The sequence below is a fragment of the Panthera pardus genome, unplaced genomic scaffold, assembly GCF_024362965.1.
Source record: "Panthera pardus isolate Hobbes unplaced genomic scaffold, ASM2436296v1 HiC_scaffold_24, whole genome shotgun sequence".
NCBI lineage: Eukaryota > Metazoa > Chordata > Mammalia > Carnivora > Felidae > Panthera > Panthera pardus.
In genome coordinates, this window is record NW_026526810.1 from 24,636,070 (window position 1) to 24,662,782 (window position 26,713).

General features: G+C 57.6%; 1 protein-coding gene across 2 annotated transcripts in view; it reads left to right on the forward strand.

Annotated features, from left to right (window-relative positions):
- Nucleotides 1-26,713, forward strand: part of STRA6 (signaling receptor and transporter of retinol STRA6) — a 29,995-nt gene that overhangs the window by 1,503 nt on the left and 1,779 nt on the right. The window contains exons 2-19 of one of the 2 annotated variants that reach the window (XM_019441480.2): nucleotides 6,074-6,112; nucleotides 7,060-7,155; nucleotides 8,141-8,324; nucleotides 11,810-11,876; nucleotides 12,191-12,276; nucleotides 13,469-13,608; nucleotides 14,231-14,254; nucleotides 14,444-14,610; nucleotides 15,930-16,052; nucleotides 18,209-18,276; nucleotides 18,454-18,530; nucleotides 18,802-18,863; nucleotides 19,809-19,971; nucleotides 23,084-23,159; nucleotides 24,165-24,298; nucleotides 25,420-25,537; nucleotides 25,621-25,722; nucleotides 26,433-26,596. In XM_019441480.2, coding sequence (XP_019297025.1) covers nucleotides 8,212-8,324; nucleotides 11,810-11,876; nucleotides 12,191-12,276; nucleotides 13,469-13,608; nucleotides 14,231-14,254; nucleotides 14,444-14,610; nucleotides 15,930-16,052; nucleotides 18,209-18,276; nucleotides 18,454-18,530; nucleotides 18,802-18,863; nucleotides 19,809-19,971; nucleotides 23,084-23,159; nucleotides 24,165-24,298; nucleotides 25,420-25,537; nucleotides 25,621-25,722; nucleotides 26,433-26,596 — 1,684 coding nt within the window. In that variant the 5' untranslated portion in view covers nucleotides 6,074-6,112; nucleotides 7,060-7,155; nucleotides 8,141-8,211. Of the gene's footprint in view, nucleotides 1-6,073; nucleotides 6,113-7,059; nucleotides 7,156-8,140; nucleotides 8,325-11,262; nucleotides 11,659-11,809; nucleotides 11,877-12,190; nucleotides 12,277-13,468; nucleotides 13,609-14,230; nucleotides 14,255-14,443; nucleotides 14,611-15,929; nucleotides 16,053-18,208; nucleotides 18,277-18,453; nucleotides 18,531-18,801; nucleotides 18,864-19,808; nucleotides 19,972-23,083; nucleotides 23,160-24,164; nucleotides 24,299-25,419; nucleotides 25,538-25,620; nucleotides 25,723-26,432; nucleotides 26,597-26,713 lie in introns of those variants that run through there. The other variant, XM_019441479.2, reaches the window with a different exon arrangement.

A 26,713-nucleotide genomic window follows, 5' to 3' on the forward strand; every position in this document is an offset into this window, starting at 1 on the left:
ATGTCTGCTAGATTCATTTTTTAAGGTATTTACAGACACACACACACACACACACACACACACACGTGCACATACCCGGCTTAAAGGAGCATAGAATGGGATCATGATTTAGGTATTGCTCAGCAACTTGCATTCATGATTATTATACTCGTCCCTATGTCTTGGAGGTCCCACCATGCCAGTCCTGGAAGAAGCACCTCACTCTTTGTGACCGACGATAGTACCTTACTGTACCGACTTAGCAAAGCTCGTTGATGGATGTTGAGCTCGTTGCCAAGTTGTGCGGTATGAACCGCCTTGGGCATCTTCCCTGCATATGTACACCAATGTTCTTTGAGGATAGATTCCTGAAAATGGGCCAGAAGTTAATTCTCTCTGTGTTGTAGTTTACCCCTTTCTATGTAAAATCTCTTCTCACTGCTGTGCCCCCTCTGTCCGGGGTCGTCACCGTCACGGAAGCCAATCTCACGTCCTAAAGCCTGTGTTCCTTAGGCTGCCCCACCCTTTTATTGACTGGACCCCCTTCTCCTTCAGGGAGGTGGAAGGTGTCTCCCCAGGGATCCTTCTCCTGGGAATTTAGTGCTCTGCTTCCGGTCCCCATCTTTATCCCTTGCCTCCCCTCCCTGCCTGCCACAGCACCACGTGTTAGCATCTTCTGAGCCTCCTTCCTCTTTTCCGGTGCTGTTTGCAAAGTCCCCCTTCCCATGGTCAGGGCCCTCAGCCCAGCTGGCCAGCAGCGGGAGGCCGATCTGGTTATTAAAAGCTTAGCTGGTGGTTCCCCTCTGGCGTGGAGCAATTCATCAGGCAGTGGCCCCCCGGGAGTGATGGATGGTGACAAATGAGGGTAGGTAGGGGGTTCCTGAGCCCTTCCAGGGCCACAGCTGGGGAAACTCAGCCATCAAAGCCCTGTGCAGGCTTCTCCACCAGAGGTGACTCTGAGGGCCAGGGAGATCAAGTTTCGGGCAAATGGTTTGGAGGTGGGGGTGGAGAGGCTCCTCCTGAGACAAGCCGTCCTGTGTGCTGTGTGGGGCCCAGCCTGGCTGTGGGCCTGAACTGGAGAGATGGGGGTGGGGTGGGCTTCTCTGATCCTGGAATCACAAGCGGGAGGCCTGGGGGGGGGGGGCAGGAGGCCTGAGGGGTGGGAGGAGGGGCAGGGCCAGAGCTGCAGAAGGAGGGATCTGCCTTTCCGGGAGGAGGAGATCAAACACCTTCTAAAGCAGGTGCTGGGGACCCTGCTTAGGGCCATCTGCTGAGACTGCACAACCAGCCAGCCTTCCGGGATCCCAGCCAGAGCTGGTGCTGGCTCTCAGAGGAGGAGACCTCAGTTGTTGGGGAGCACCCTGGGGCTGGAGCCAAGCCTTGCAGGCCGGGTAAGACCAGAAGAGGTGGGGGAACAGGGAGAAGGTACTTCAGTGGGGGGGGGGGGGGTCAGAGCCCCAACAAAGGCTTGGAGGCAGGAAGGTGGCCGGAATGGTAGGGTAGAACAGTTCTGAGGGATGAAGTTGGAGACCTGGAGATGGCTGTACTGGGGAGCTGGCTCTAAAGACAGGGAGACATCAGTAGAGTCGTGTCTGAGTACAGTTTGCTGTGAGAGATTGATGGAGAACCCTGTCCTATGGCCAGCAGGGAACAAGGAGAGAGAGCTCAGAGAGAGAGAGGGAGAGAACTCAGGGGACCTGCCCAGAGTCAGTTCCTCAGTGAAGAAGGCAGGCAGCACGAAGTCTATGTGTCAAGGCCCGAGCACGGTGGCATCACTCCAGGGAGCACGTGCTTGGAAGGGAGAATCGGGGCTCTTAGAGCTGAGGGATCTTCACGGCCCTGTGGCCAGTCCTCCTTTGAAGGCAGAAAACCATCTGTAGCATCTTGATGTTACCAGCCTCTTCTTGTTTGCCTCCCCTGACAGGGGACTCACTACTCTGTGATGGTAAGAAAGCTACCTTTGTCCTGAGCTGAAAGCTGCCCCTCTAGCTTCCCTCCTCTGAGTCATTTCTAGCCTAGCGCTCCGGGAGGGGAAGAACATGTCTCTCCCTGCAACAGCCGGCTGCCTTCCTCCTACTTCTCACCCGGGTTTACACTCATACCAGAGCAGGCTGGCCGAAGTCCCTCATGTATGATGATGTTGTTGGTGAGGGGGAGGGGAGGATTCCAGAAAGGGCATGTCAGGTGATGCTTCTGATGCTCCCATGTAGCAAGGGAGGTAGGAGGTAGAGAGGTAAGAGGTAGAGAGCCATCCACACTCTCCCCCCAAGAGCTTAGTAGCTGATAACATGCCCTCCAGCCACTGAAAGGGGTCAGGCTCCGTCTGGGGCCAGGTTATGAACCTGTGTGTGTCAAGGGCAATTCGATACACAGGCACTGTGAGAACAGACCCAGAGCTCACGGGCCCGCATAATGTTGAACCTGCACCGGCTGCCTATCCATGGGGGACCCCAGGGGCGGGGCCCAGCTGCACAGGCAGGCACATTCCCACTCCCTACTCCCCGGCCAAACACCCCTTGGGCATTCTCTGCTGTGCTGCTGGGGACTGGGGGTGTTGCTGAGGCTCTGACTTGTCACTGAGGTTTGGGTGTTGTGGAACTTTTGTGGCGTGCAGTTGAACTCGGAGAGCCCAGAGCAAGGATGGGAGGGTCGTGGGCAATGGGGTCTCTGGACCTTCTGCAACTGCTCACCATGGTTCTGACCAACCTGTGCTTGATTTGCCAGTGTCTCAGGGTCCTTGGACTGTGGCCAAGGTTCTGGGGTGTATCAGAGGATCCGGTGTGATACTGAAGTTCTGGGCGTTCATGGGGGTGATACTGTGGTTCCGGGAGTTCTTGTGGTGTTACTAGAATTCTGAGGATATTACTGAGATTCTGGACGTGCTCTGGAGGACCTGGGAATCCTTGGGGTATTTCTGTGATTTGGGGGATGCTGCTGGCCCTCCTTATTCCCTCTGGCCCACTGTCAACTCCCTCTAAGCCTAGCACTTTGCCCTTTGAGGATTTTGATAGCCACAGGCTGCTGAAGGCACACATGTGGGCCTCTGTTCCTGGATGCAAACATTCCTGAGATTTAATCAACTTGAACAAAAACATGGGGAGGAAGGAAGCCCTGTCGTCCCAAGGTCCCAAGGCCTTTGTGGGCCAGCTCCAGCCCTCGGGGCAGAGCAGGGCAGCCCTGTGCCAGGCCCAGGTAGCAGATGGCCCTTATCTTCGCAGAGCGCAGAAGCTTTTCGTGACCCCCTCCTACAGTGAACAGGGCTTAGCCACCCCCCAATCTGTGCCCAGCTGGGAGCTCTGGCCTGGGCTGCCCCTTAGGTATTTGCATCAGTCTTATCTGATTGTGCCCACATGGGCTTATGCAGGTCACAGCTAGGTGGCCCTGACCCCTGCCCTGTCTTCTTGCCTTCCAGACTCCCCTTCTCAGCTCTACTAAGACACCTCATTCTTACTACCATTGCTGACCCTGTCTGACCTCGGGACCCTGCTCCAAGCCCCCTCCTCCGGGAAGCCTCCAAGACTGCCCAAGACATAGCCTTATTCCCCCTCCCTACCTCTCTTCTCTGAGTTACTGCAGTCTGTCTCTGAAGTGCCTCCACTCTCCAGCCCCTTCTCTCCTGATGGCAAGTGCCAGTCTCTGACTCTTCTGGGTATGAGTCACCCCATAAAGCCAACTCTAGGGGCACCTGAGTGGCTCAGTTGGTTAAGCATCTGACTTCAGCTCACGTCGTGATCTCACAGTTCATGAGTTCAAGCCCTGCATCGGGCTCGGCACTGACATCTCAGAGCCTACTCTGTCCCTCTCTCTTTCTCTCTCTGCCCCTCTCCCACTTGTGCTCTCTCTCTCAAAAATAAATAAATAAACATTAAAAAAAAAAAAAAAGCCAATTCCAGTGGGTAGGCTGTGGACTCTGCCACCAGGACTTTGGAGAAATTCTTCAGGAGCACATCATTACCATCCTTCTCTTCTCATTACATTTCCTGGCAAGCTTGCAGTCTGGTCAGGTGACATCTTTCCTAACATCTTGGAGCCAACCCTCCCGTTTTACAGATGCAAGCGCCAAGCTCTTCCAGCTCCAAGCCGAGGAGGTACTTTGGGCTCAAGGAGTGGGGTCCCTCTCCCAGCCTGAGCCATGTGGCCACCCAGAAACCATGGATCTTCGACCCGGTCTGCCTCCCTCTCTACCCCCACCAGAGTGAATGGAGAGGCTGGGGACCAGGAGGGTGGCTAGAAGACAACGGGGGACACTTGGGTAGTCACAGCCTTTGTGGCTTTGACCTTCTTGTTACAGCCAGTGCCTGGTGTGCTAGCTCTACATTCTTGGGCCATGAAGTCATTGAGAGCAGTGAATAGTGGCCTTGGGGAGAGGAGAGCCCACAGTCAAAGAATCTCCAGGCTGGTAGCCCCACCCCTCCTGGGGCAGAGGCAGGGTTGAGACCCAGAGAGGCCAAGAGAACACTCAGGATCACACAGCCAGCCCCAGGGCTCAGGTAGGCTGCCTCCCCAGCCAGGGCATTTCTCTTTGCTATATAGAAACTGTGTTCTTTCCTCCTGGGCCTGCTCCTGCCTGTTTCCAGCACGGCCCTGATCAAGGTACTGGGCACCAGGCTGCCTTCTGTCAGCTGTGCCCTCACCCAAGGAGGGGGACAAAGCTCGCAACTTCCTCACCTCCGGTTAGGGCCTCCCTGAAGACGGCCTCTGCATCTCCCTGGTGAGGAGGGAGGTGATATCATGGGCACTGGAGTAGCCCTGGTGGGGAGAGGCCACTGGAAGGCATTAACTGGAAGTCCCTTTTGGGGAGGGGGCAGGGTTTGGTTAGGGGAGAGGTACTGTGGGGGAGGGATCAGGCCTGGGCTCTGCAGGGCCCCTCCCTGCCAGTGTAGCTGCAGCCCCCGAGGTTGAGAGACACTCCTTCAGGCAGCCTGGATGTCTTTCCATCCAGGTGCCCAGCTGGGTACCCCTCTCTTCCTCCAGGTCTCTGCCCCAAGGTCACCTCCTCACCAGGGCTTTCCTGACCATCCAGCCTAACGCAGCCAACTGCTGTCTGTGTCTCTTCTCTTGTCCCAGTTTATTTTCCCTCTCAGCACTCATGACACGGCCATCTCGCCACTGCCCCGGTACACGTTGGCTTCCCTGTCTCGCTCATTGCTACATCCTCAGTCTGTAGAACCTTCCCCAGTGCATAATCAGCATGCAATCCACCTTTGTTGGCTAAATGAATGGATGAACAAACCAGACCGGGGAGGCTCCCTCCAGGGAAGGAAACGGTCTCTGACAGGCAAGATGGTCCAGTTATGAACATAGAGGGAATGAGCTCCCCATCACAGACTGGACTCCAATTGTTGGAGGTATCATGATGGGGATTTAAGAGCAGATGGGACTCAGTTGATCTCTAAGCTGGGGGTCCAAAACTCCTCAGCAGTGAAGGGAGTGCGGGGCTCTGGTGTTGGAGTAGAGAGTTCTGCAAAGCCTGGCTGGAGAAATAGTGGCGCGCCCCAGACAGGCCCCTGGGGGAGTGACGGTCACTAGAGCAAGCCATGGCTTTGCAAACCCAGTTTATAAAGGCATTGTCACCGGAGAGCCCCATACTGTGCATCAGCAGAATGAGGGAGTAAGAAGCAACTGAGGCAGAGCCCTGCCCCCAGGACGTCACAGCCAGGCCTGGGAGGCTGGATTCACCCCAGGTTCCTGGGATCAGACAGGAAGTGTGGGCTCCCTCGTCGCACCACACAAAGTGCCGACTCTGTTCTGCGTCAGCTGACACGGACAACTCTGTGGGGTGGGGCGGGAGTTCTGAGCCGTCTTCCTGGAAGAGGGGCCATTTGGGAAGGAGGGGGAGCGACCGAGGCTGACAGAGAACTCGGGCCCTAATCCTGGAAAGCCTTGTGGGCCTGGCTATTAAATTTACATGGGGAGCTTTTAGGATTTCAAGCTCTGTCTCCTCTGAGCCTCCCCCAGGGCTGTTCACTCTATCAGGAACACACTTCCTTCTACCCCCACTCCCACCCTCAAGACCCCCACTCTCCGCTCACTTTTTCCTTGCCCTCAGATCTCCACAGAAAGGTGTTTTTTTTTTTTTTTTTTTTTTTTTCAGGAATCCTCCACTTTTCCGGACCAAATTCAGTTTCCTCTGGTACGCATCAGAGCATTCTGTACCTTCCCTTTGTAGACAGGAAGACTCAGACTCCAGGTTATTTACCCGCTTGTCCCCTCCGCACTGTAAACTCTCACATCCCAGGGCCCAGAATAGTGCCTCCACTTAGTCATTGTTCAATGAATTTTTGTTAAAAGAATAAATGAAGGGTGCCTGAGTGGCTCAGTTGGTTAAGCGACCAACTTTGGCTCAGGTCACGATCTCTCGGTTTGTGAGTTCGAGCCCCACGTTGGGCTCTGTGCTGGAAGCTCAGAGCCTGGAGCTGCTTCGGGTTCTGCGTCTCCCTCTCTCTCTGCCCCTCCCCTGCTCACGTTCTGTCTCTCTCTGTCTCTCAATAACAAAATAAAAACGTTAAAAAAAAATTAAAAAAAAAAAAAAAAAGAATAAATGGATGGGGGCACCCCGGTGGTTCAGTTGGTTAAGCGTCCAACTCTTGATTTTGGTTCAGGCCATAATCACAAGGTTCGTGAGTTTGAGCCCTGCATCGGGCTCTGTGATGACAGTGCAGAGCCTGCTTGGGATTCAGTCTGCCTCTGCACCCCCCACCCCGCCCCACCCCGCCCGCCCCTTCCCGCTCCCCGTCTCAAAATAAACAAACTTACAAAAAATAAAAAGAATAAATGGATGAATGCCTTTAAAAAAAAAATCCTGTTGAATGAATACCTTAGCTGGGGAGGGCCATGTCCCAGGGCCCCTCTGGGGTATTGGAAAGACAGGGACCTTCAAAGGTTCAGAGGGCCTGACCCCCACCCTGGGACAGGGGCCTGAGAACTGTTCTCTGTCTTTATCTACATCTTGCCTCCCTTCTGAGCTGGGGCCAGGAGGGGGAGGGGAGCTGGCCAGGGGTGCAGCCTCTCAGGGGAGGGAGGATGCAGAGGAAGCCCCAGCCTCTGCCAGGCCCTGCCTCCCTTACCCTCACCCCACAGCCTGGGAGGAGCAGGAGACCGGAGGGACCCTTCTCGCATACTCGCATACTCGTGGGTCTGGTTTGTGTTTAAAGGACTAATCTCCGCCTTGTGGGGGTGAGTTATCTCCTTGTGAAATCAAGTTGGAGAAACTAGAAGGGTTTACCAGTGAGACACATATTGCCTCCTTCATGGAACACCAGGAGAAGGAATGGCTAGACTCCCCCTCCCTGCCTCCACCCCTAGCCCAGCTCCAGCTGTCTCCTTGGGTTGCAGGACGCTGGATTTGTGTGTAACTGGCGCGCTGCAGTTACAGTGGGCAAAGCTGTGGGCGCTTCGGGGCAGGCGCTGGGGGCAGGTATGTGTGTGTAGCCAGGTGCCCGCTCGACCCTCCTTGCCGCACCCCTGCAAGGTGGAGCTGGGGCCTCCTGCCCCGGGAGGGGGACTTTGTCAGGCCCATGATGGGATCCCATCAGGAGGGCCAAGGGAGCCAGAGACGGGCAAGCTAAGGCTGGGGGGGGGGGGGGGGGTGGAGTGGTATCTCGAGGGAGCCCGAACAAAGAGGGGGATTGGGTTCAACCCCTGAGGGCAGAAAGGACCTGGAGCTCAGCTGGGAGGGTCCAGGCTGTTTAGGCCTGCCTGCTGCCCGCCCACCCTTTCATCTCTGCAGCTCCTTCCTCCCTGCCCTTCCTTGAGTGTGTGTCTGTGGGTAGGTCTGGGTGGCTTTGGGGAGGGGGAAGGAAGGGGGGGTTCTCCGTGGGCAGCTTGGATTGGACAAACTTTCTTTGAAAATGGTCCTTTGCACAAAGGCTGGGGGTCAGACCGACAGGTGCTCCAGCAAGAACCTAAGGACCCTGAGGGGTGCATTCTTCCCAAGGGGATAACTATCTCCAGCAGGAACGGGCAAGACGGGGCGGGAAGGGACGGGAAGGGACGCAAAAAGCCCTTCCCCTTTTCCCGTGCCAGCCTGCCCTGGCCCTCTCTCCCAGACAGACTTTTCCAGAGAGCTAAAAGCAAGAAACTAACCTTTAGGATTAAAGAGAAACGTTTTTTGTTTGGGTTTCTTTCTTTCTTTCTTCCTTTTTTTTTTTCCCCTCCTAAGCCTCTTTTCATATCGGTGGTGGCTTTTTCCCTGACTTGTCTGGGGGCGGGGGCAAGGAGAAAGGCCAGAGAATGTCGTCCCAGGCGGTGGGGAACCAGACCTCCTCTCAAGCCACGGATGACTACTCCTATGGCAACTGGTACATCGACGAGCCCCAGGGTGGCCAGGAGCTCCAGCCAGAGGGGTAAGTTGGAAGCCCTGGCTCTGTCCACCAGGAGGGTGGGGTGTGGCCAAGGTCACCGGTGGGGGGATGGGGAAGCCCCTGGGCCAGGACTGCTAAGATGAACCATGTCCCTCATTTGCTGTGTGACCCTTGGCAAGTTACAGCCTCTCTGGGCTTCAGACCCTTGTTACATGGGAATAACAGCCCTTGCCCTGATGTTGGTACTTGAGGGGGACCTGGGCTGGACTGTCACTTACAAAGCACCCGTGTGGTTTGTTAAAAATACAACCTCCTGGGCCCCATCCCTGCAAATTCAGATCCTGCCAGTCTGGGGCGGCTCCCTGGGTGACTCCAGCTGGGCTGGAGAGTGAGTGCTGGGTGAGTGGTTGAGGGAAGTTGGGCCTGCCTTCAAGGGGTTACTGGTTCCTGTGGTGACCATCTGGGGCATGGTGTTCACAAGTGTCAGGTTCTCTGGGCAGGCCAGGGCAGGGGGAGACCTGAGGAAAGAAAGTCCTTGAGGAAACATACCACCCTGTTGCCTTTGGCTGGCTCTGAGTCTCCATGAAGATGAGGGGGTCCTTTCGTTTTTGCAGGAGTGCTCAGGCGAGCCCAGGGGCAGGGGGCAACCACAGCGCGGTCAAGTGCGGCCAGAGGACTTGCCGGCCCCTCTCTTTGTTGAGTCTGAGCACCCCGGCAGAGGGGCCGGGGCTCCCTGGGCCCCACAGGCCGCCGAGGACTCCTCGCCTGTGTGGGCCCCAGAGCCCTGTTCTCCCCTTCCTGTTCCTGGCCCTGGCCCCAACCCCCACCCCCCCTCCTCTGTCTGAGGGCTTACAGTACTGGAAAGGTGAGGCTGGGGGGGGCGGGGTGCGGAGCCAGATGTATACACATCTGCTCTCCATCAACAGTGGAAACTGGAGAAGGAGACATGCCTGTGTGCCTCCCCAGGGGCTGGGGTTTCGGCTGGGCCAGGCTTGGGTCACCCAGCAGGGACAGAGGCCCCACCCAGGCCTGGGGGAGGCTGCTGTTGTTTGGAGCACTCAGGATGCTGGCCACCTGGTCAGCAGTTCCGCGGTCAGCAAGGGGTTTCCCACCCCCTTCCCGAGCTGATCTGGACAGCCTGTGGGCTCCCCTCTTCCCTGCTGCATATTTTGGGGGCGGGAGAAGTAGCAGAACGGGGAGGGGCCCAGGAACCCATGAGCGCACAGATCCTGATTTGGGTTAAGACCTTAATCTGCAGCTGAGTCCTTGGGAGCCTCAGGGCCCGGGGGATTGGTTGGGGCCGGGCTCTTCAGATATGGCTCAGAATGAAGTTGGGCACATAGCAGGGCCTGCGTGATGGGGAGCACTGCCTGTCATGTGCGTGGCATCTGGGATTTGCAGCTCCCTCCTCCCACCGCAGGGAAGAATGAGGAGGTTTGCTTGAGTCGACTTACTTGGCCAATCCAAGTCTAGTTGCTTGTCCCCCAAACCCCACCCCCGAAGGTGGAAGCTCAGGGGAATCCCAAGGAGATGAACTTGGGCTCACTTCTCCTTGAGTGAGTCAGACACCCCAGGGAGATGGTGCACAAAGCTTTGAGGAGTTCCTGATGGTAGTCCCCCTTGGCACGTCAGTGTGCCCCAACAGGCTGGGGTTGGGGCTGGTGGGCACTGGTGACAGTGGCTGGCTGGACTCAGTCTCCTGGTCACACTTAGCCAGGGGCACTCATGGTAGAAAAGCTTGGGGGGTGGGCAGTGAGTCTGATGGGGTGAGCTGTGTCATCTGGGGTCTTCTGTGGGCACAGGACTGCTTCAAGTAAGCCGAGCTGGCCCTTTCCTACCCCCCGGAGCCCCTCTGACCCGGTCGTGTGCCCAGCCCGACATCTGCCCATGTGTTATCCCCTCCTCACCAACACTGACCTTCTCAGCCAGAGCCTGGGGACACAGATGCCTGTGGCAGCCGTCCAGGATGACACTCGCCTCCCCCGCCCCCTCACTTCAAAGGGGAATTGGAGGCTTCCCTCCTGGCCTGCCTCCCAGCAAGAGGCCAACACCAGGCCCTTCTGCTGTGGCGGTGGGGGGAGGGTATCAGGCCCCCACATCAGCCAGCCAGCCTTTCCCTCCCAACCCAGAGAGATGTGCTTGCCTTTCCCTCTGAGTGGGGCCCTTTGTAGGCTCAGAGCCTAACGTCTAGGAACAGCGGTCTTGCCCCTCTGCTTCAGTGTCCTCACCACTGCAGTCTGACCTCTGTCCCTGAGTGTCTGAGACCCAGCCTGGGCTTCCTTGGCCACATGTGATTCTGGTCCTCACCTCTCATCTTGGAATAAGGCCTAGAACTCAGCGGTCATTCTGGAAACTCCCCTTCCTTCTACTATCCCGTCTCCAGGCGTGTACCTTCTTCCTCCTACACACCTCTGAGACGCACCCTGCCATCCCCCTTCCCCAGCCACGGCTTGTGCTCAACTGTTTGAAAATGCCGATTCTCAAAGATTTTTGATGTACGGAAATGACCATTTCATACGGTTCAACTTAAAACCTCCTTCCATGCTCCTTACCTCTCCCGCCTGGTCAGATGTGGGCGTTGGAGCCAGGTGACCTCAGTTCGAATCCTTGCTCTGCTGCTTTCCTGTGTGATTTGGGCAAGATACTTAGCCTCTCTGAGCCTTGGTCTCCTTGTCTGAACAAGGGGGATAATGATAGCACCCACCTCTTAGGTAATGCCTGAGTTAAGACAGGGAACAGACAGCATCTGGCACTTAGTCAAATTCTTTGTAAGTGCTACTTGTTGCTGTTGTGATTCAAATTGAATCACAGAAATCTCCCCAAATCCAGAACAACTGCCCTGTTCAGACACCTCAGTGGCTCCCTAGTGCCTCTCACGCCTGCTGCGACCTGCTTCTGGCCTGCCCTCCCCCCTGTAGACTGTAAACTGAAAGTGCCTGGCCCCAGCCACACGGTCTGCTGCCTGTCACTCGGCTGCCTCATGTTCCTTCCTCTACACGGAGCTACTTTTCCCCTTCTTTGCCTCAGCAGGCGCTAACCATCTTTTAAACTCAAATCAAAGGGCCAAATCATAGGGCCAAACACTTGATTGCTTGACCCAGGCAATAACGTTCAACCACTGTGCCGAGAAGGAGAGGTCTATGAGGGCTGGAGCAGTCAGGGAGGCTTCCTGGAGGAGGGAGGAACGAAGTGGGCCTTGAAGGATAGGAAGAATGTGGGTGAGAAAGAAGAGGGGTCCAGGTCCAGCTGGCCCACTCTGTTTCTCCCATGTTTTCCCCTGGGAGCCCCCTGTCTCCTTCAGCGCTGTAACCTCAGAGCTTGGCATGGGGCTGGCACACCACGAGGGGTGTGAAAACCCTGGAGTGACCCTGAGAAGGTGGAACTGGGCACGCCTGTGTAGGAGAGACCGGAGGGTTGAGGGGGGTGGTGGGTGGAGCCCCAGGGTAGACCGCCTGGGTCCCCGACCCTGGCTGCACACCCAAGGGAGTCCCTACACGGCCCTGACCCAGCCTTCCCTCGCTCTGCAGGGAAGTGCCCTCCTGCCACCCCAGCGTGCTGTCCGGCCTCCTCCACGCCTGCCTGGCTGTGCTGTCGGTGAGTCCAACCTGAGTCGGGACTGGCTTGCAACCGACTGCCAGGCCGGGCAGGGGCTCTTGCGTTCCCTGCTGAGGCTGGTGAGGGGGGACCCCGGGAGCTCTCCCAGGGTGAGGACCCCAACCAGGATGCAGCCAAGTCCAACCTCTCAGACTTTGGCCACCTCTCTCTGGCCAGTCCCCAGTATGCCTCATGCTTGCGCCCTGGGGGAAGGGGAGGGAGGGGGCGTCCTGGGCACTGAGGCCAAGCCCTCAGACTCAGCCCCTCAGGGAAAGGCCTGGGCACCCACGTCCTGCTCTGTGCTCTCCTTTCAGATCCTTGTGCTGCTGATGCTGGCTGTGCTTGTGAGGTGCCGCCAGCTCCGTCCCCGCTGCGGGCACGGCAGGCCTGGACTGCCCAGGTTGGTGCCAAGGCCTGGGCACTCCCACTCAGGTGGCCCGGCTGACAGGAGCCACTCTGGGAGCGTGGTGGTTTGTTAGGTACCTAGACGTCAGCTCAGGTCTCGGTGACGTCCCCATCCTTTCAGCCTGGGGGCTCTCCCTACCCCTACCTGGCTCTCAGTTTAGTCACGAGCCCCAGAGGGAAGTGGGGGGGACCCGCTCAGGCCCACCTGCTCCTGTTCCAGGCCCAGGGAGACACAAACCTAACAGGGCCCGGCTCCAGAATACATTTCCTCAGACGGCCCATGGTCTGGACAGGGGGTGCCCATGAGGGTTCGTTTCTCTTGAGGGTATCACCAGACCCCGATGTTTAAAGGCAGATCATGAGAGGCTGATCTCCAGTCCCTGTGGCTAGAACTTTCTTCCCCTATCTCCTTTAGTCCTGTGACCCCAGAGCCTGGGACAAGGATGGCCCTGAGGAGATGGGCCTGGGCAGGCTTATACGGGAGAGACCAAAGTGTTGGGGGAGGTGGTGATGGGAACCCCAGTGTAGACAGCCTCGTTCCCAGGCCAAGACCACACACCCAGGTGGGTCCTGCCATGATGGTTTTGGGGAGGACTAGCCTGGGGTTTCTGTCACTGGTGGGCCCAGGAAAGAGCTTGTGGGCTTGGAGGGAAGAAGGAATCAGGACGGAGCTCTCGAGGCATGAGGTGAAGCTGGATGACAGAAGCGGAAGGTCTGAGAGGCCTGCCCTGAACCCAGAGGGCCAGGGCCTGGGACGGCTGTGCCCGCTGTCTGCCCTCTGCCCCGGGCCACACCCAGGCCGGGGCGGTGGCTATTGCACAAGGATGTTGTGACTCTCCGAGCTCTCTGAAGGTTTGCCAGCCCAGACAGACTGATTTGTGTGGAGGCAGCTGTTTCCCGGAGCTTCCAGGGTGGGCGGAGGGAGCGGTGCTCTGGCTTGTTCCTACTGTGTGTATGTGTATCAGCGGGATGTCCTGGAGTCCCTTTGCCACAAGGCCCAGAACTTGGTACACAGCAGGCACCCCACAAACACGTGTGGGATGAATGGGTGATGGGACCTCAGTTTCCATCGGGAAAGTTTCCACCTTTACCTCCCCGGTTTATGGAACGTGGCACAAGGGAATGGGGGGGGGGGTGGGGGACAGGGCCTGAGTGACTCCCTCCTGTCCTGTCCCTGTCTGCGCCAGCCCTGTGGATTTCTTGGCTGGGGACAGGACCTGGATGGTGCCTGCCGCTGTCTTCACGGTCCTCTTCAGCTCCTTGTGTTTGCTGTTCCCCGCCGAGGACCCGCTGCCGTTCCTGACTTTGGCCTCATCCACTAGCCGAGGTACCCAGTGCAGCTGAGGCCCTGGGGCTAGATCGGTGGGATGCACCGGGTGGGAATTTGGAGCATGGGGCCGGGCCCTTCTGTAGCGAGTCAGGTAGCCCCCATCCGAGTCGTAAGCCACTGCCCGGAAGATGCTGACCCGCTAAGCTCCCAGCTGCTCCCACAGTGCATGAAACCTGCCCTTTGTGGGTCCCAGCTGTTGGGTCACTACCGCCCTGTCCGCCTCTTCTGTTCTTGTGCAAACCCCACCCCCAGAACAGCACAGGCTGAATCCCCCAGGCAGCCCAGCCCTCTGAGAACGGAGGAGAGTGGGGAGAAAGCAGGAGGGGTTCTGGAGAATTGAGAGCTGGGCTCAAAGAAGCGAGGGTGCAAAGGGCAGCTGCCAGCAAGAGGGGCCACTGTCCTCAACCTGATCTCTTCAGATCAACCAGTCCTCACAATGACCCTGCAAAGGGTGGGTAGTAGCCCCATCTCACACCGGAGGACCCTGAGGAGGGTCCGGGAAGGGAAAGGTAATAAAGTAGCAACTTTAAGTTTATTGACAGCTGACCAGGCACCTGTGCTAAGCGCTGTCTTCTCATGATGTCTTTGCTAATATACTACCACCGTTTCCATTTTACAGATGGAGAAAGTGAGGCTCCCAGAGGTAACTTGCCCGAGATCACAACGCCGGTACTAGTCAGAACGTGAATTTGAATGTGGGCCTCTGGCTCACTGAACCAGCTGAGGGGCTCAGAAGGCGGAGGCAGGAGAGGGGTCTGGCGGGGGGGGCTGGACCCAGGCCCCACATCTGCCTTTCCAGCACGTGTCTCCCTCTGCCCCTCTTGCCTTCCAGGGCCCTGGAAGATACTCGCCCTGCTCTATTACCCTGCCCTCTACTACCCTCTGGCCGCCTGTGCCACGGTCAGGCACGGAGCCGCACACCTGCTGGGCAGCACACTGTCCTGGGCTCACTTCGGGGTCCAGGTGTGGCAGAGGGTAGAGTGCCCCCAGGCACCCAAGGTAACCGCGGACTCACAGCAGCCTGAGGCAGAGGGGCATGGAGGGCTGCGTGAACCAGCACGGCTCCTCTCCTCTTATCTATGTGCTGGTCTTCTCCGCTGCCTTCCACTGTGCACAGAACTCCACTCCTGTAAACACAGGCCCTTCCACACTGCGCCGTCTGTGGGAAGAACAGGGGATGAGGCTGGGCCTATCCTCAGCACCGTCTAGGAGGGCACAGAGAGGGGAAAGGGAGAGCCTGAAATCCCTCCATTATTGACTCCCCAGCCTTCCTTTGGTCAGGCTGGAGTGGGGGTGAGGAGTGATGGAGGAAGACAAGCCCCGAGTAGGGGGATGGTCTTGGAGGGTAAAAAGAGAATTCTAGAACCTCAGAACCTGGTTCACTGGCTGCTGGCTGGGGGTGTGACGCTGCCCCATCTAGAGCCCCAAGGGTGGAGCCAGGCAACCTGAGCTTGAACCCAGCTTCTTCTCTCCCTCCTCCCTCCTTTCCTTCCACAAACATATTTGAAACACATACTCCGTGCCAGGGATGTTTCCAAGCACTGGAATACAGCTGTGAACAGGACAGATGAAGTCCCTGGCATCCCAACAGTTGTCATTCCGGAAGGGAAGACACAACAAGTAAATATACAAAATGATGCCAGGTGATGCTAAGTGTTTTGAGGAAACCACATCACCATTCTGAGGCTCAGTTTCCCCCCTGTAAACGGAGTTGATAACACCAATCTTTCAGGGCAGAGATGCAGATTGGTTGCTTTCTTTGAGAGCTGGGACTTGACTGGTCTTTTTCACCACTCAGAGCCTGGCACCTACTGAGCTCCCGGTAAAAACGTATTGAACTAACAAATAAGTGAGTGAATACAGAAGGAGCCCAACCCTGGGAAGGTCTCGGTGCCGGGAGGTAGGGCATGTACTTCCCTGATGCCCAGGTCACAATTGTACACAGACAAAATTAGGCCCTCTTCTAATTTTCAGGGGCCTGTGCCCAAAGCCCAGGAACAAAGGAACATAGAAAGCGGGTGTCCCCGGTTTCAGACCCCATTGCAAGGAGGAGGGGATTACATAGCTTCTTCTCTTGGCTCCTCCCAGGGCTGTGGGAGTCCGGGAACCCGGGGGAGGGTGAGCATCTCCACAGGGCCTCACAAGGGGAAGCGAGAGTGTTGGTGCTGAGTGGCCCAGGTAGGGGGTGGGCCAGAGGCCTCAGGCCACCCTCATGGCAGGTGGGAGTGAAACGGGAAGGGAAATTGATCCTGGCCTTCTGTTGGGGGAGGAAGGCAGGAGGTCAGTGTGTCTGGAAATCTGTCTGTCTGTCTGCCTAGATCTACAAGTACTACTCCCTGCTGGCTTCCCTGCCTCTGCTTCTGGGCCTCGGATTCCTGAGCATTTGGTACCCGGTGCAGCTGGTGAGAAGCTTCAGCCACAGGACAGGAGCGGGCTCTGAGGTAAAGGGGCAGGGCTGGGCTGGGCTTCTGGTCACACCCGACACCCTGAGCTCCTGCATGTCTGTTGGTGCCCTGTGGGCAATCGCGCTTCGTGTAGGGCATAGCACATAGCAGGTGCTCAGAAAATATTTGTTGAGTCACCAAGTGACTGGGTAGTCCCCCCCTCCCAGGGCAAAGGTTAGGCCAGGCCCTCAGCTGGCACCCAGGATACCTGGGGCACCCCGCCGGATGCACAATGGGGACCCAACAAAGGGAAGTGGACCAGAAGGCAGAAGTCAGAGCTCTGCTTCTGAGACACAGAGGCTCCAGGTGGAGAAATGAGACAGGCCAGGAGCCGTGTGCCCACTAGGAGCCCTGCAGATGCCGACATGATTCAGGAAACACCCAGGGCAGAGTCGCTTCATGAATCAGTTCTAGGTTGGATATGGTTGGATAAAGGCAGATGAAGGGGTGAGCCGGAAGAACAGAGGCCTGGGTGGGGTTGAGGGGGGTGGGGAGCCTCCTGGAGGAGGTAGGCTTCAGTAGAGGCCCTGAAGGACAGGAAGGATTTGGAGTAGGGACAGAATAAGGAGAAGGTGAGCAGGTGTAGGAAAAGAAGAGTAAAGGGGCAGAGATGGCTTGTGTCTGTTTCGTTCACACACAATTTGTAGCACTGGCCAGTTCTCAGCACACGATAGATACTCAACACATATTTGTGAAGTTTTTAGATCGATGGGTGGGTACATCATAACGAGAGAGAATTCTTACAAAACAAGGCAATCTTATTAGGAAGCTTTCTAAGCACCTACCAAGTGTCAGGCCCCAGGCGAGGTACCCTGGACTCAGAGCCACTGACTTGTGTCTGACCTCCAGGAGCTCCCAGTGCCCTGGGGGGATTCAGGCAGCAACAAAGATTCACAGGGCAATGTGAGAAGCACGGGGCCCATCCCCCAGCCATGGGCTAGCATGGAACTGGGGGGTCAAGGACTCTTCCTGGTGGGGGAGGAGAGGAAGAAAACCATCCCGCAGAGGCCCTCAGGGGGAGGGGGACAGACTCAGGAAAGGCTGGGGACTCAGATGCCGAAAGGGCTTGGTTAACCCTTCAGTTGGGGAAGGTGAAGGCCAGGCTTGAGGTGGCACGTGGGACAGACAGTAGGGAGGTGGCTGCTATACGGACCGTGGGTGTGCGCGCGTGTGCAGGGGATGGGGCGCGGTCATGGGGGTGTGGCAGGCAGCTGGCCCACGGGCCTGGAGCTCTGGAGAGGGGCTGGGACTGAAGCTAGACAGGGAGCCAAGGTCCCCAAGGACAGAAGGGGAGTGAGGCGGGAGAGGCTGGGTGGGCTCAGGTTCTCTAGTGGCCGCCCTGGGTCCTCCGTGGGCCCGCCCGACTCTGGGTTTGGCTCTTACGTGGTAACACTGGGCATGTCTCTACCCTACCTAGTACCTTTCCTTCCCCCTCCAGGGATCTTCTCTGCCTCACCTCTCCCTCCATGCATGCCTTTCCTCTTGAGAAGTCCTGGGAGAAGTAAAATTCTCTTTGGCCCTGGGTCAGGGAGGTTTAAGCCTCAAAGGACCCAGTCAAGTTTCCAGCTGACCCACGCTTCCCCTGGGTTTCAGGGTTGCCATGGCAACCCGTGACAGGCTTGCAGTCTCATGATCAGGGGCAGGGGCTAACCCCATCTTACCGTGGGCCTCTGCCACTTGGCAGGCCGCTTAAGGCCTGGGATGGGGCTTAGACAAATCCCGTGACCCTTGTGATCTCCCTGGAGTCGGAGGAGAGGCCTGGGGGATGTGACCTGGAATGGCCCCCTCCTGTGTCCTGGTCAGGGATGTGCCGGTGGGACATAGGTTCCCTTCTGCCCCAGTCTCAGCTAGCAGAGGCCTGTGGGCCAGGAGGGAAGCAGTGAGCAGTGGCTAAAGCAGGAGAGAGCTGGAGACAGACCTCAAGAAGAACTGCTCACACTGAGTATTTATAGGAGACTGATAGTCTCATATTTGTGGAGGAGAAAGGGCAACTTAAGGGGGCACGGACCTCGCCCCCCAGGTCAGTCCTCTGCACCCTACTACAGGCAAGAAGCTTTCGTGGAGCCCACTGTGGTTCCCTGAGCCAGGGACCCAGGGATGGCTCCAGGCCATCTCCAGGTCTCATCTGCTCGTCCATTTGTCTGTCTCCACAGGGGCTGCAGAGCAGTTACTCTGAGGAATATCTGAGGACCCTCCTTTGCCGAAAGAAGCTGGAAAGTAGGTGAGGTCCTAGGCATTCCCTGTGGGCCAGTGGGCAGAGCTGGTAGGCAGGCTAGTTTGGGGGGGCTGTCCCTGGGCAGCATGGTGGGGCAGAGTGAGGAATAAACCAAACTCTGGGGCTGGGGCTCAGGGCAGGGGTTTCACCTGAGGGCACCTGCCTGCCTTGGTCTTTCCGCAGCTCCCACACCTCCAAGCACGGCTTCCTGTCCCGGGTCTGGATCTGCTACGGAAACTACATCTACACTCCTCAGCGAGGTATGGAGTGGGGAGCTGAGGTCAAGAGTGGCAGGTGACCTCACCCATTCCTTGCACGAAACAGCTGCAGTGGGAGGCCGGCTCCCGTCCCCCAGAACCCCTGTCAGGAGGAACAGTCCCAGCTGGGGACAAGGGGAAAGCCCCTGGCCTGGCTTTGGTGGTCTAGGGTCCTGTAAGTCCTGGCCCTTTTTCTGGGCTCTTTGGGAGGGGTGGGGGCTCCCAGGCCTGAGTGGTGCTGGGCTTCCCACATCCCTCCTTTTGGGGACTGCAGGATTCCGACTCCCTCTGAAGCTGGTGCTTTCGGCCACCTTGACGGGGACAGCCATCTACCAGGTATGTCCTGCCCCCGCAGTGCCATTTGCCTCTGGACCCCTGCTCCCAACCCCCAAGCCTGGGATGGCGCAGGCCCAGCTCAGCTCCCCCAAAGCCCAAACTACAATCCTGTCTAGCTGTTTCTGGACATCTTGGGAATGCTGGCTGACCCAGAAGAGAGGGGGTGTCAACTCCTACTGGGCTCAGATAGAGTCAGAGCATGAGTTCTGGAGTCGTACAAACATGGATTTAAACCCTGACTCCATCATTTGCCTCCTGTGTGACCTTGGGCAAGTTATTCAACATCTCTGAACCCATTAGCTCAGCTGTAAAATAGAGGAAATAGAATTACTTTCCTCTTTGAGCATTTGGGAAGTTTTAAGCAGATTTGGGCAGTTAGGAAGGAATATGAGTTTAAGAAATACTCCCCTCCCCCCCCCCCCCAGCACACCCCCAGAAAACCAAAAAGCCCAAATCCTGGGAGATAAGCAGGATTTTTTTCTCCATTTGACAGATGGGGGAAATTGAGGCTCAGAGAGGTGGATTTGACTTGGCCAAGTTCCTATTGCTAATACCTCACGGTAGCCAAAACGTGAACCCCGGTGAGCCTGGGCTCATCCGTATGAGATGCGGCTTTCGCCAACATGGGAAATTGGAAATTTAATGTTCTGAGGTTTAGATAGTTGTCCGAGAGACAGATGTGCACAGCTGTGCCGCTTGGAAGCACGGCTGCCGCCTGTTAGGCCAAAGTCAGATCTGCTCGCGGCGTGCGGGGTAGGGGCAGGAGGACGCCGCTCTCGGGGCAGACAAGAATTCTGGCGGGTGCTGGCCCTGTGGATGCAGCCGTGTGCCGCCGCAGTTTCTCCCCCGAAGTCTCCCTGCTGGCTCAGAAAACGCTTCTCCTGGGATGGCCGCCTGGTGTGAGCACGGCCAGGTCCTGGCACCTTCATTCTGGGGCTCTTCCAGGTGGCCCTGCTGCTGCTGGTGGGCGTGGTACCCACCATCCAGAAGGTGAGGGCGGGGATCACCACGGACGCCTCCTACCTACTGGCCGGCTTTGGGATCGTGCTCTCAGAGGACAGGCAGGAAGTGGTGGGGCTGGTGAAGCATCAGCTGTGGGCTCTGGAAGGTGAGGCTTCCCCGGAGTCCCTGAGGGCCCGTTGGGGGGACCTGAGCCGGACACCCAAGCTCAGTCCCAGCTTGCCAGGGACATGCGGGGTGCTCGTGGGTATGTCTCTTCCTCTGTGTGGGTCTCAACTGCCTCCCCTCCAAACTGGGCTGGTTGCAGTGTCCAGTTCCAAGTCTCTGAGACCTGAAGGAGTCATCTCAAGCCCCTTGTCAGCTTGTGTGGTGTCGCCCACCCTGGTTCCAGGGTTCAGCTCTCTGGGCATGGAGATGGGCAAGGCCTTGGATGTGTGGGCTGAAGGGACAGCCCGTTGAGCCTTGCTGAGGGTAGGGAAGGAGGAAAGGAGGCAGTGACGTGGGACACTGGGCCGGTGGGGTTGGGCAGGATGATGCTTTCTCTTCCTCAATCCCTATCCTCCTGGGCCATCTCCTTTCTCCTTCCCTCCCTTGACAATGAGCCTGTGGGCCGGGGAACCATACCAGCCTCCCCTTCTGGGGTCTGATGCCTCCTTTAGCCCTTAGTCCTGTCATCCACCTATACTACCTCCCAGGCCCTCCCAATAGCCCTGTGGAGGAGACTGAGAAGTGTCCCCCCTTGACACATGGGAAAGGATTCACTTGGGGTCACACAGCCAGGCAGAGTGGAGCTAAGAGAGTAATACAGTCTCCACCACCTTGAGCCAAGTCCTGGTGGTCAGGAGTCCTGGGCCTGCACCCTCTGCTGACTTGGGGGTCCTGGGCTGGTACGAGCGCCCTGGCTTCCGAGGAGGAACATGGGATGGTCGGAACTTAGGCTGCCAGCCTTGCAGGTGGAGGTGTGACTGCTCAGCAGTTGTTCCTGACTGTTAACATCATCCTCTCCCCGCAGACCAGGCATGCCGAGCACGGAAAGGGGCAGGAAGTGGGGGTGGGCAGAAATGTGTGCAGTCACCACTTCCTTCCCTGACCACCACTCCCACCGCCTTCCTGAGCGTCTCTGCTCCCATTCGAGAGGCCACCCTGGACATGTGGCCCTACAAGTTGGACAGGTGACAAGTTCTAGGTGGGCTGAAAATGACGCCTCCAGGGAGATTTTCTAAGTTGGCTGCCACCTGGGCCACAGGCAGGAGCAGACGTGGCCCACATCGGCCCACATCCAAGGTCACAGCAGCCCTGTTAGCTCAGCTTCATCAATCTGCAGGAACAGGAAATGGAGGCTCAGAGGCAGGAGGCGACATGTCCAGGATGGTGGACTTTTTCTACTCACCACACTGGCATTTACAATCACCTGCTGCAGCTTCCAAGCCTAAATGCTTCCACTTTGGATCTTGTTGGATTCAGGGGCCAAACAGAGCAGTGTTTGCTCTCCTAGTCCGCAGATGAGGAAAACTGAGGTCCAGGAGGGTCCAGAGCTATGTCCAAAGCCACTCAGTAAGCCAGGGATGGGACTGAGATTATATGCGGGCTCAGGGGCCCTTTGGTCTGTGCTTAGCTTGAGGAGCTAATGTCTGCTGAACCCCGAGACCCTATTTTCCGGCTGCCCACTGGGCACCTGGACCATAAGCCTAGCATCGCTCACAGAGGGCCCTGCCTCTGAGTCACGTGGACTAGATCAGACAGCTCAGATGGAACTCCTGCTCCATCACTTAAAAGCTGTGTGACCCTGGGCAAGCCACTTCACTTCTCTGGACTTGACTTTCCCTACTGCAAAACAGGTGTTAAAGCTACAGAGGCAGCCTTGTCGCTGAGGCCCTCAACCCAGTGGGGGGAAGACCGATCTATCTGGGGGGAGGAAGCAGAGAGCAGGAGGATTTTGTGGGTACCAGGATTTGGAGAGACCCAGGTTTGGAACCAACTGAGGGAGAAAGGAGCAGAGGTAGATGGCCAGGCCTGGGGCCAAGGGGGCTGCCTTCCCCCAACCCCCCACGTTAACCCATTCACTCACCTGCACAGGCTCACAGACAGGCCCCTCACCTGGCAGAAGGTGGTCCAGAGCGCCCTCTTGTTGGTGCTGAGCTGGCTCCTGAAGGACAAGAGGAGCAGGACAGAGCTGCATGTGCCTAGTGCTTTCTTAGGTAGCAGTTGTTCTCAAGCCTGGCTGTGCCTAACAATCACCTGGTAACTTTTTTTAAAATCCCAAGGCTCAAGCCGCTTGCCAGACTCCTGAAACTCTGAGGGTGGGGCTCAGCCTCTATGACTGAACAAGCCCTCCTGGTGATTCCAACACCAGCCTAACTTCAAGAAGTTAGCAGGCCCTCAATACCTGTCGGTGGCCTGGTTGATTTCAGTCAATGGCTGATTGAAATGGATCATTAAGGCTCTATCTTTGCGCAGCCCCCAGTGCTGTGGCTCTCAACCCGGGCTGCATTCAAAAGCCAAGGACTGGGTCCCACACCCAGAAATTCTGATTTAATTGGCTTGGGGTGCAGCCGGGGCCACGAGGGGTTTTAACAGCTTCGGGTGGTCGTGCTGTGCTGTCAGTGCAGAGACCCACCTCTCCGACACCTGAGGCTACAGGGAACAAGTGCCTGCCTCTCCTTGTGTGTTTGCTCCTGCTCCCCAGTCTCTGGATGGAACACAGACACCAGGAACGCTTCCCTGGGGTGACTGATGTGATCAGGGGGCAGGCACGCCGGGCTGATTCTGGGTCTGCTTGGAAACAATTGCAGGTCTCAAGCCATCACTTCCCAGCGGTGCAACTGGTGGGTCAGGCCCTCTCGCTGAGCCTCAGCCCCCTGGTCAGCCCAGTACCCCTTCCGTGGGGTTGTTGTGAGGGTGCATTCTGAGGCTGGGTGTTGATGGAGGGCAGGAGGCTTGCAGCCCCCAATCCCTGCTAGGCCTGAATGCAACACACCGCAATGGAAGCAGCAAGACAGATGTGAAGACCAGGTCTGCAGCCTCAGAGCTGGCCTCTCCCTGTCCTGGCCGCCAAGTCGCTGGGCAGGAGACCGCTGAGAATGTTGACTTGCACTGCATCTGAGAACGGGGTGGGGTGGTGGGGGGGTGGTGGCAAGGGGTCTCCACTCAAGGCGGAGCGTGGGTGGGGGGCAGGGGTGACTCCTACCCGGGCCCCGCCCCGGCAGCAGTTTGGGGGCCCCGGGGAGGCCGTCCACTTTGCTCTCTCTCTCCCCCTTCAGTTTGCTACATCTCGGCCTTGGTCCTGTCGTGCTCACTCACCTTCCTCATGCTGATCCGCTCACTGGTGACACACAGGTCAGTGGCAGGCTCTGACTCCCCAGTGCAGCTGTGGGGAAGAGGTGCAGGAGCCCTGAGCCGGGAGGCCTGTGGGGAAAGCCCTGGGTCTGGGAAGAGGGGAGAGCCACTGCAGGCCCAGGTGGTCACTGTGTCCGCCTGCCTAGCTGCCCTGTGGTGGGTGGAGAAGGCGGGGCCTCGCCGTGCCCACCCTCCCGGGCTTCCTGTCTGGTGGGAGTGATACAGGGCTGGAAGACCCCAAGCTGGGGTGTGGACTTTGCCCTCTGAGAAGGGACCACCTGGGTGGGCTGGAAGGCAGCCTGGGAAAGCCGGGGGTTGGAAGAGGCAAGAGATGGGGGAGGAAGGGTGGCCAGAGGCAGGGGGAACAGTGTCAGAAACAGGGGCTGGAGTGAACCTGCCACATGCCAGCGTGGCTGTGGAGGTGGCCCGGCTGGTGCTGGGGCGCTGAAGAGATTGTGATGGGCCATTGAATCCCAGATTGCCTCGCTTGCACGCACACTGTGAGCTGTGAGCAGAGTGGGGAAGAAGGTTCTAGTTAGGAGCAGCGTGGGTGGGAAGGGGAGCAATGGCAGAGTGTGCATTTGCCAGGCCTCAGGGTTTTTACCCAGGGATCTTTTCCCACAGGGTTGGCCCTACTTTGGCCGGCGTTCAAGGCCCTCAAGCCTCTGCCTGCCTGGAACCTTGCTTCCTGAGAGTCACTCTCCGTTCCTACAATCGTTTCCTCGCCTTTCTGACTTGGCTCAGGTTGAGCCTTCCGCCTGAACTCATCTCCCTCGATCTCTGCCTTGCACTAAAACTTACACTCATTCATCCTTTAAGACTCTACTCAGATACCACCTCCTCCAGGAAGCCCTGTCTGGCTCCCACAGCCCTTGGCTTTCCTGCCTGTGGCCATAGGTCGTAAGGAGACAGGGAATTCTGCCAGAAACTGGCCCAGAGGAGGACTTTAGGGAGTGTGTGTGTTCCCTGAGATCTCTGCTTTCCTCACCCCCTTCCCCCAACCAGGGTCAACCTGCAAGCTCTGTACCGAGGGGCTGCCCTGGACCTGGGCCCCCTGCCCCGGAGTCCCCACCCCTCCCGCCAAGCCATATTCTGTTGGATGAGCTTCAGTGCCTACCAGACTGCTTTTACCTGCCTTGGTGAGCACCCCCTTGCCCCCTCCCAGCTGGGGAGGGGAGAGCTCTCAGCAGGTCTTGGCTGCCCCTGGGTGTCTACCCGTGCTGGGGCAAACTGGGGCGAGATCAACAAGAGGGACCCACCTTGCCTTCTCTGCCTTCAGGAGGCTCACTCAGGTTGAGGGAGAGGGGCAGGTGCAGAAGCCCTTGGGGAAAGGATACCCCTCGCATGAGGATGGCCCCTCACTGCCACCAGGTGTTTACACAGAGGGTGAACCCAGGGCTGGAAGGTGGGAAGTTCACGGAGGCACATTCCTGCTTACATAAGGGTGGGTTATGCCACAGTGGGCTGCCTTGTGGAGATAATGAGATCCCTATCACTGGGGGTATGCAAGCAGGGTTCTGTGGTCATCGTTGGGGCTGCCAAGGGGGTCCTGCCCTGAGAGGGTTAGGTGAGGTTAATTTCTAGCACGTTTCTGATTCTCCCCACAGGCAGTGCAGTGAATAAAGCCCTCTGAAATGGGAGGGGGCTGGGGCCAGAGTGGCAAAAGCCAGGGCCTGATTTCCCTGCCTGCTGGTTCCTTCGGTCCTCACCTCCCCGGGGGAGGAGGAGAAGAATGACAAAGGAGAAGAGAAATTACTAGTGCAAAAAGTTGTAATTCCTCCTCTTGGTAGACCTTATACCTCCCAAGCTCTTTTAGACACATGACCTCGTGTAAACAAGTAGCCAGTTGTTTCCATAGACGAGTTTCTGGCATCAACTGTGTGCCAGGACTCTGGCCAATAGGAATGCAACACTAATTTAAAATGCAATCTTGTCCCCAAGGGCTTGGGGACAACTGGGGGGAAATAACGTTTGCAAAGCACTTTGTGGTTTTCAAAGAGTTGCCACAGACATTATATCATTGGATCCTCCCAGCAAGCCTGCTGAGGTAGGGGCCAGGACCTCATTTGACCGAGGAAGAACCCGAAGTTCAGAGAGGTAAAGTAACGTGCTCTAGTTGGCACAGCTAAGGCAGCGGCAGAGCAGGGATCTGAAACCAGGTTTGCCCCATTCCTAAGCCCTTGGGTTCCTGGGAGTGCCAGGGTGGGCTGGGGTCCCACAGAGCCTGATGTCTGTCCCCCTGCACCTCCCTGTCCTGCAGGGCTCCTGGTGCAACAGATCATCTTCTTCTTGGGGATCATGGTCCTTGCCTTCCTGGTGTTCATGCCCGTGCTCCACGGCAGGAATCTCCTGCTCCTCCGATCCTTGGAGTCCTCATGGTGAGAGAGGCAAGGAGCTGAGGGCTCTAGGCCCACCGCCCAGAGGGCCACTAACAGTGACATCCTCCCCACCCCACCTGCAGGCCCTTCTGGCTGACCTTGGTCCTGGCCGTGGTCCTGCAGAACATGGCAGCCCACTGGATCTTCCTAGAGACTCGCCATGGACACCCAGAGCTAACCAACCGGTGAGGCAGCTCCTGGGCTTGTGGTCTCCTCAGGACCTCAGCCTCTTCTTCTTCGGGGTCTTTCCTATCGTGTCCTTCTTCCTCCACTGCCATCTCTCCCTTTCCTCTCGGGAAGCCCAGCGGAGGGTAGGAGAGCTTGACTTTCCCAAAGAGAAAGGGAACAGTGGCCCAGCCGACTCCAGAATACCTCTCTGCTCACCTGTCACAGTGCCAGAAATACTCCATGAGCCTTTCCTGCTTTGGGGATCAGCACCGCTCTCCCCTGGACCCTCTGTGTTCCCCAAAACCATGTGTCTCCCCCTTTGCAGGAAGGAGGTTAACAGAAACATTATTTCCATGTTAGATGGAAAGGCTGTGGGAGGACCTCAGCCCCAGGAGAGACTCGGAGTCAGCGGACAAGGGACCCAGAGGAGGGAGATGGGACACTGGGGTCACAGAAAGTTCCAGGACATAAGCCCCAGCTCTGCCACTGACAGCCTTAGCTAAGCCATCCAGTCTCTCTGGGCCTCAGTACCACCACCTGTCTCCCAGCGTGGTGGGGGGCAAGAGAGCAGGCCCAGCACAGGGCAGGGTGCTTAGAAGGTATACTCGATAAATGATAGGCAGTGAACAACAGCGGCTGTGCTTAGTACCTAGGTCTGACCCTGACCCCGAGGAAGGGGCTCGGTGGGGGAGGGCCAGCCTCAGCCTTTTCTCTCCCCCCACCCCAGGCGAGCGCTCTCCGCAGTCACGTTCTTTTTCTTCCCCATCAACGTGCTGGTGGGCGCCGTGGTGGCTGCCTGGCGAGTGCTCCTCTCTGCCCTCTACAATGCTGTCCACCTTGGCCAGATGGACTTCAGCCTGCTGCCACCTCGAGCTGCCAATCTCGACCCCGGTAGGGCCGCTGGGCAGGGGCCAGGAGCAGGGGTTGCTTAGGCTGTGCAAGCAGTGAGGGAGGCTCTGCCCCGAGCTAGTCCACGAGGGACTGTGGCAGGTGTGGGCGGGGGACCCA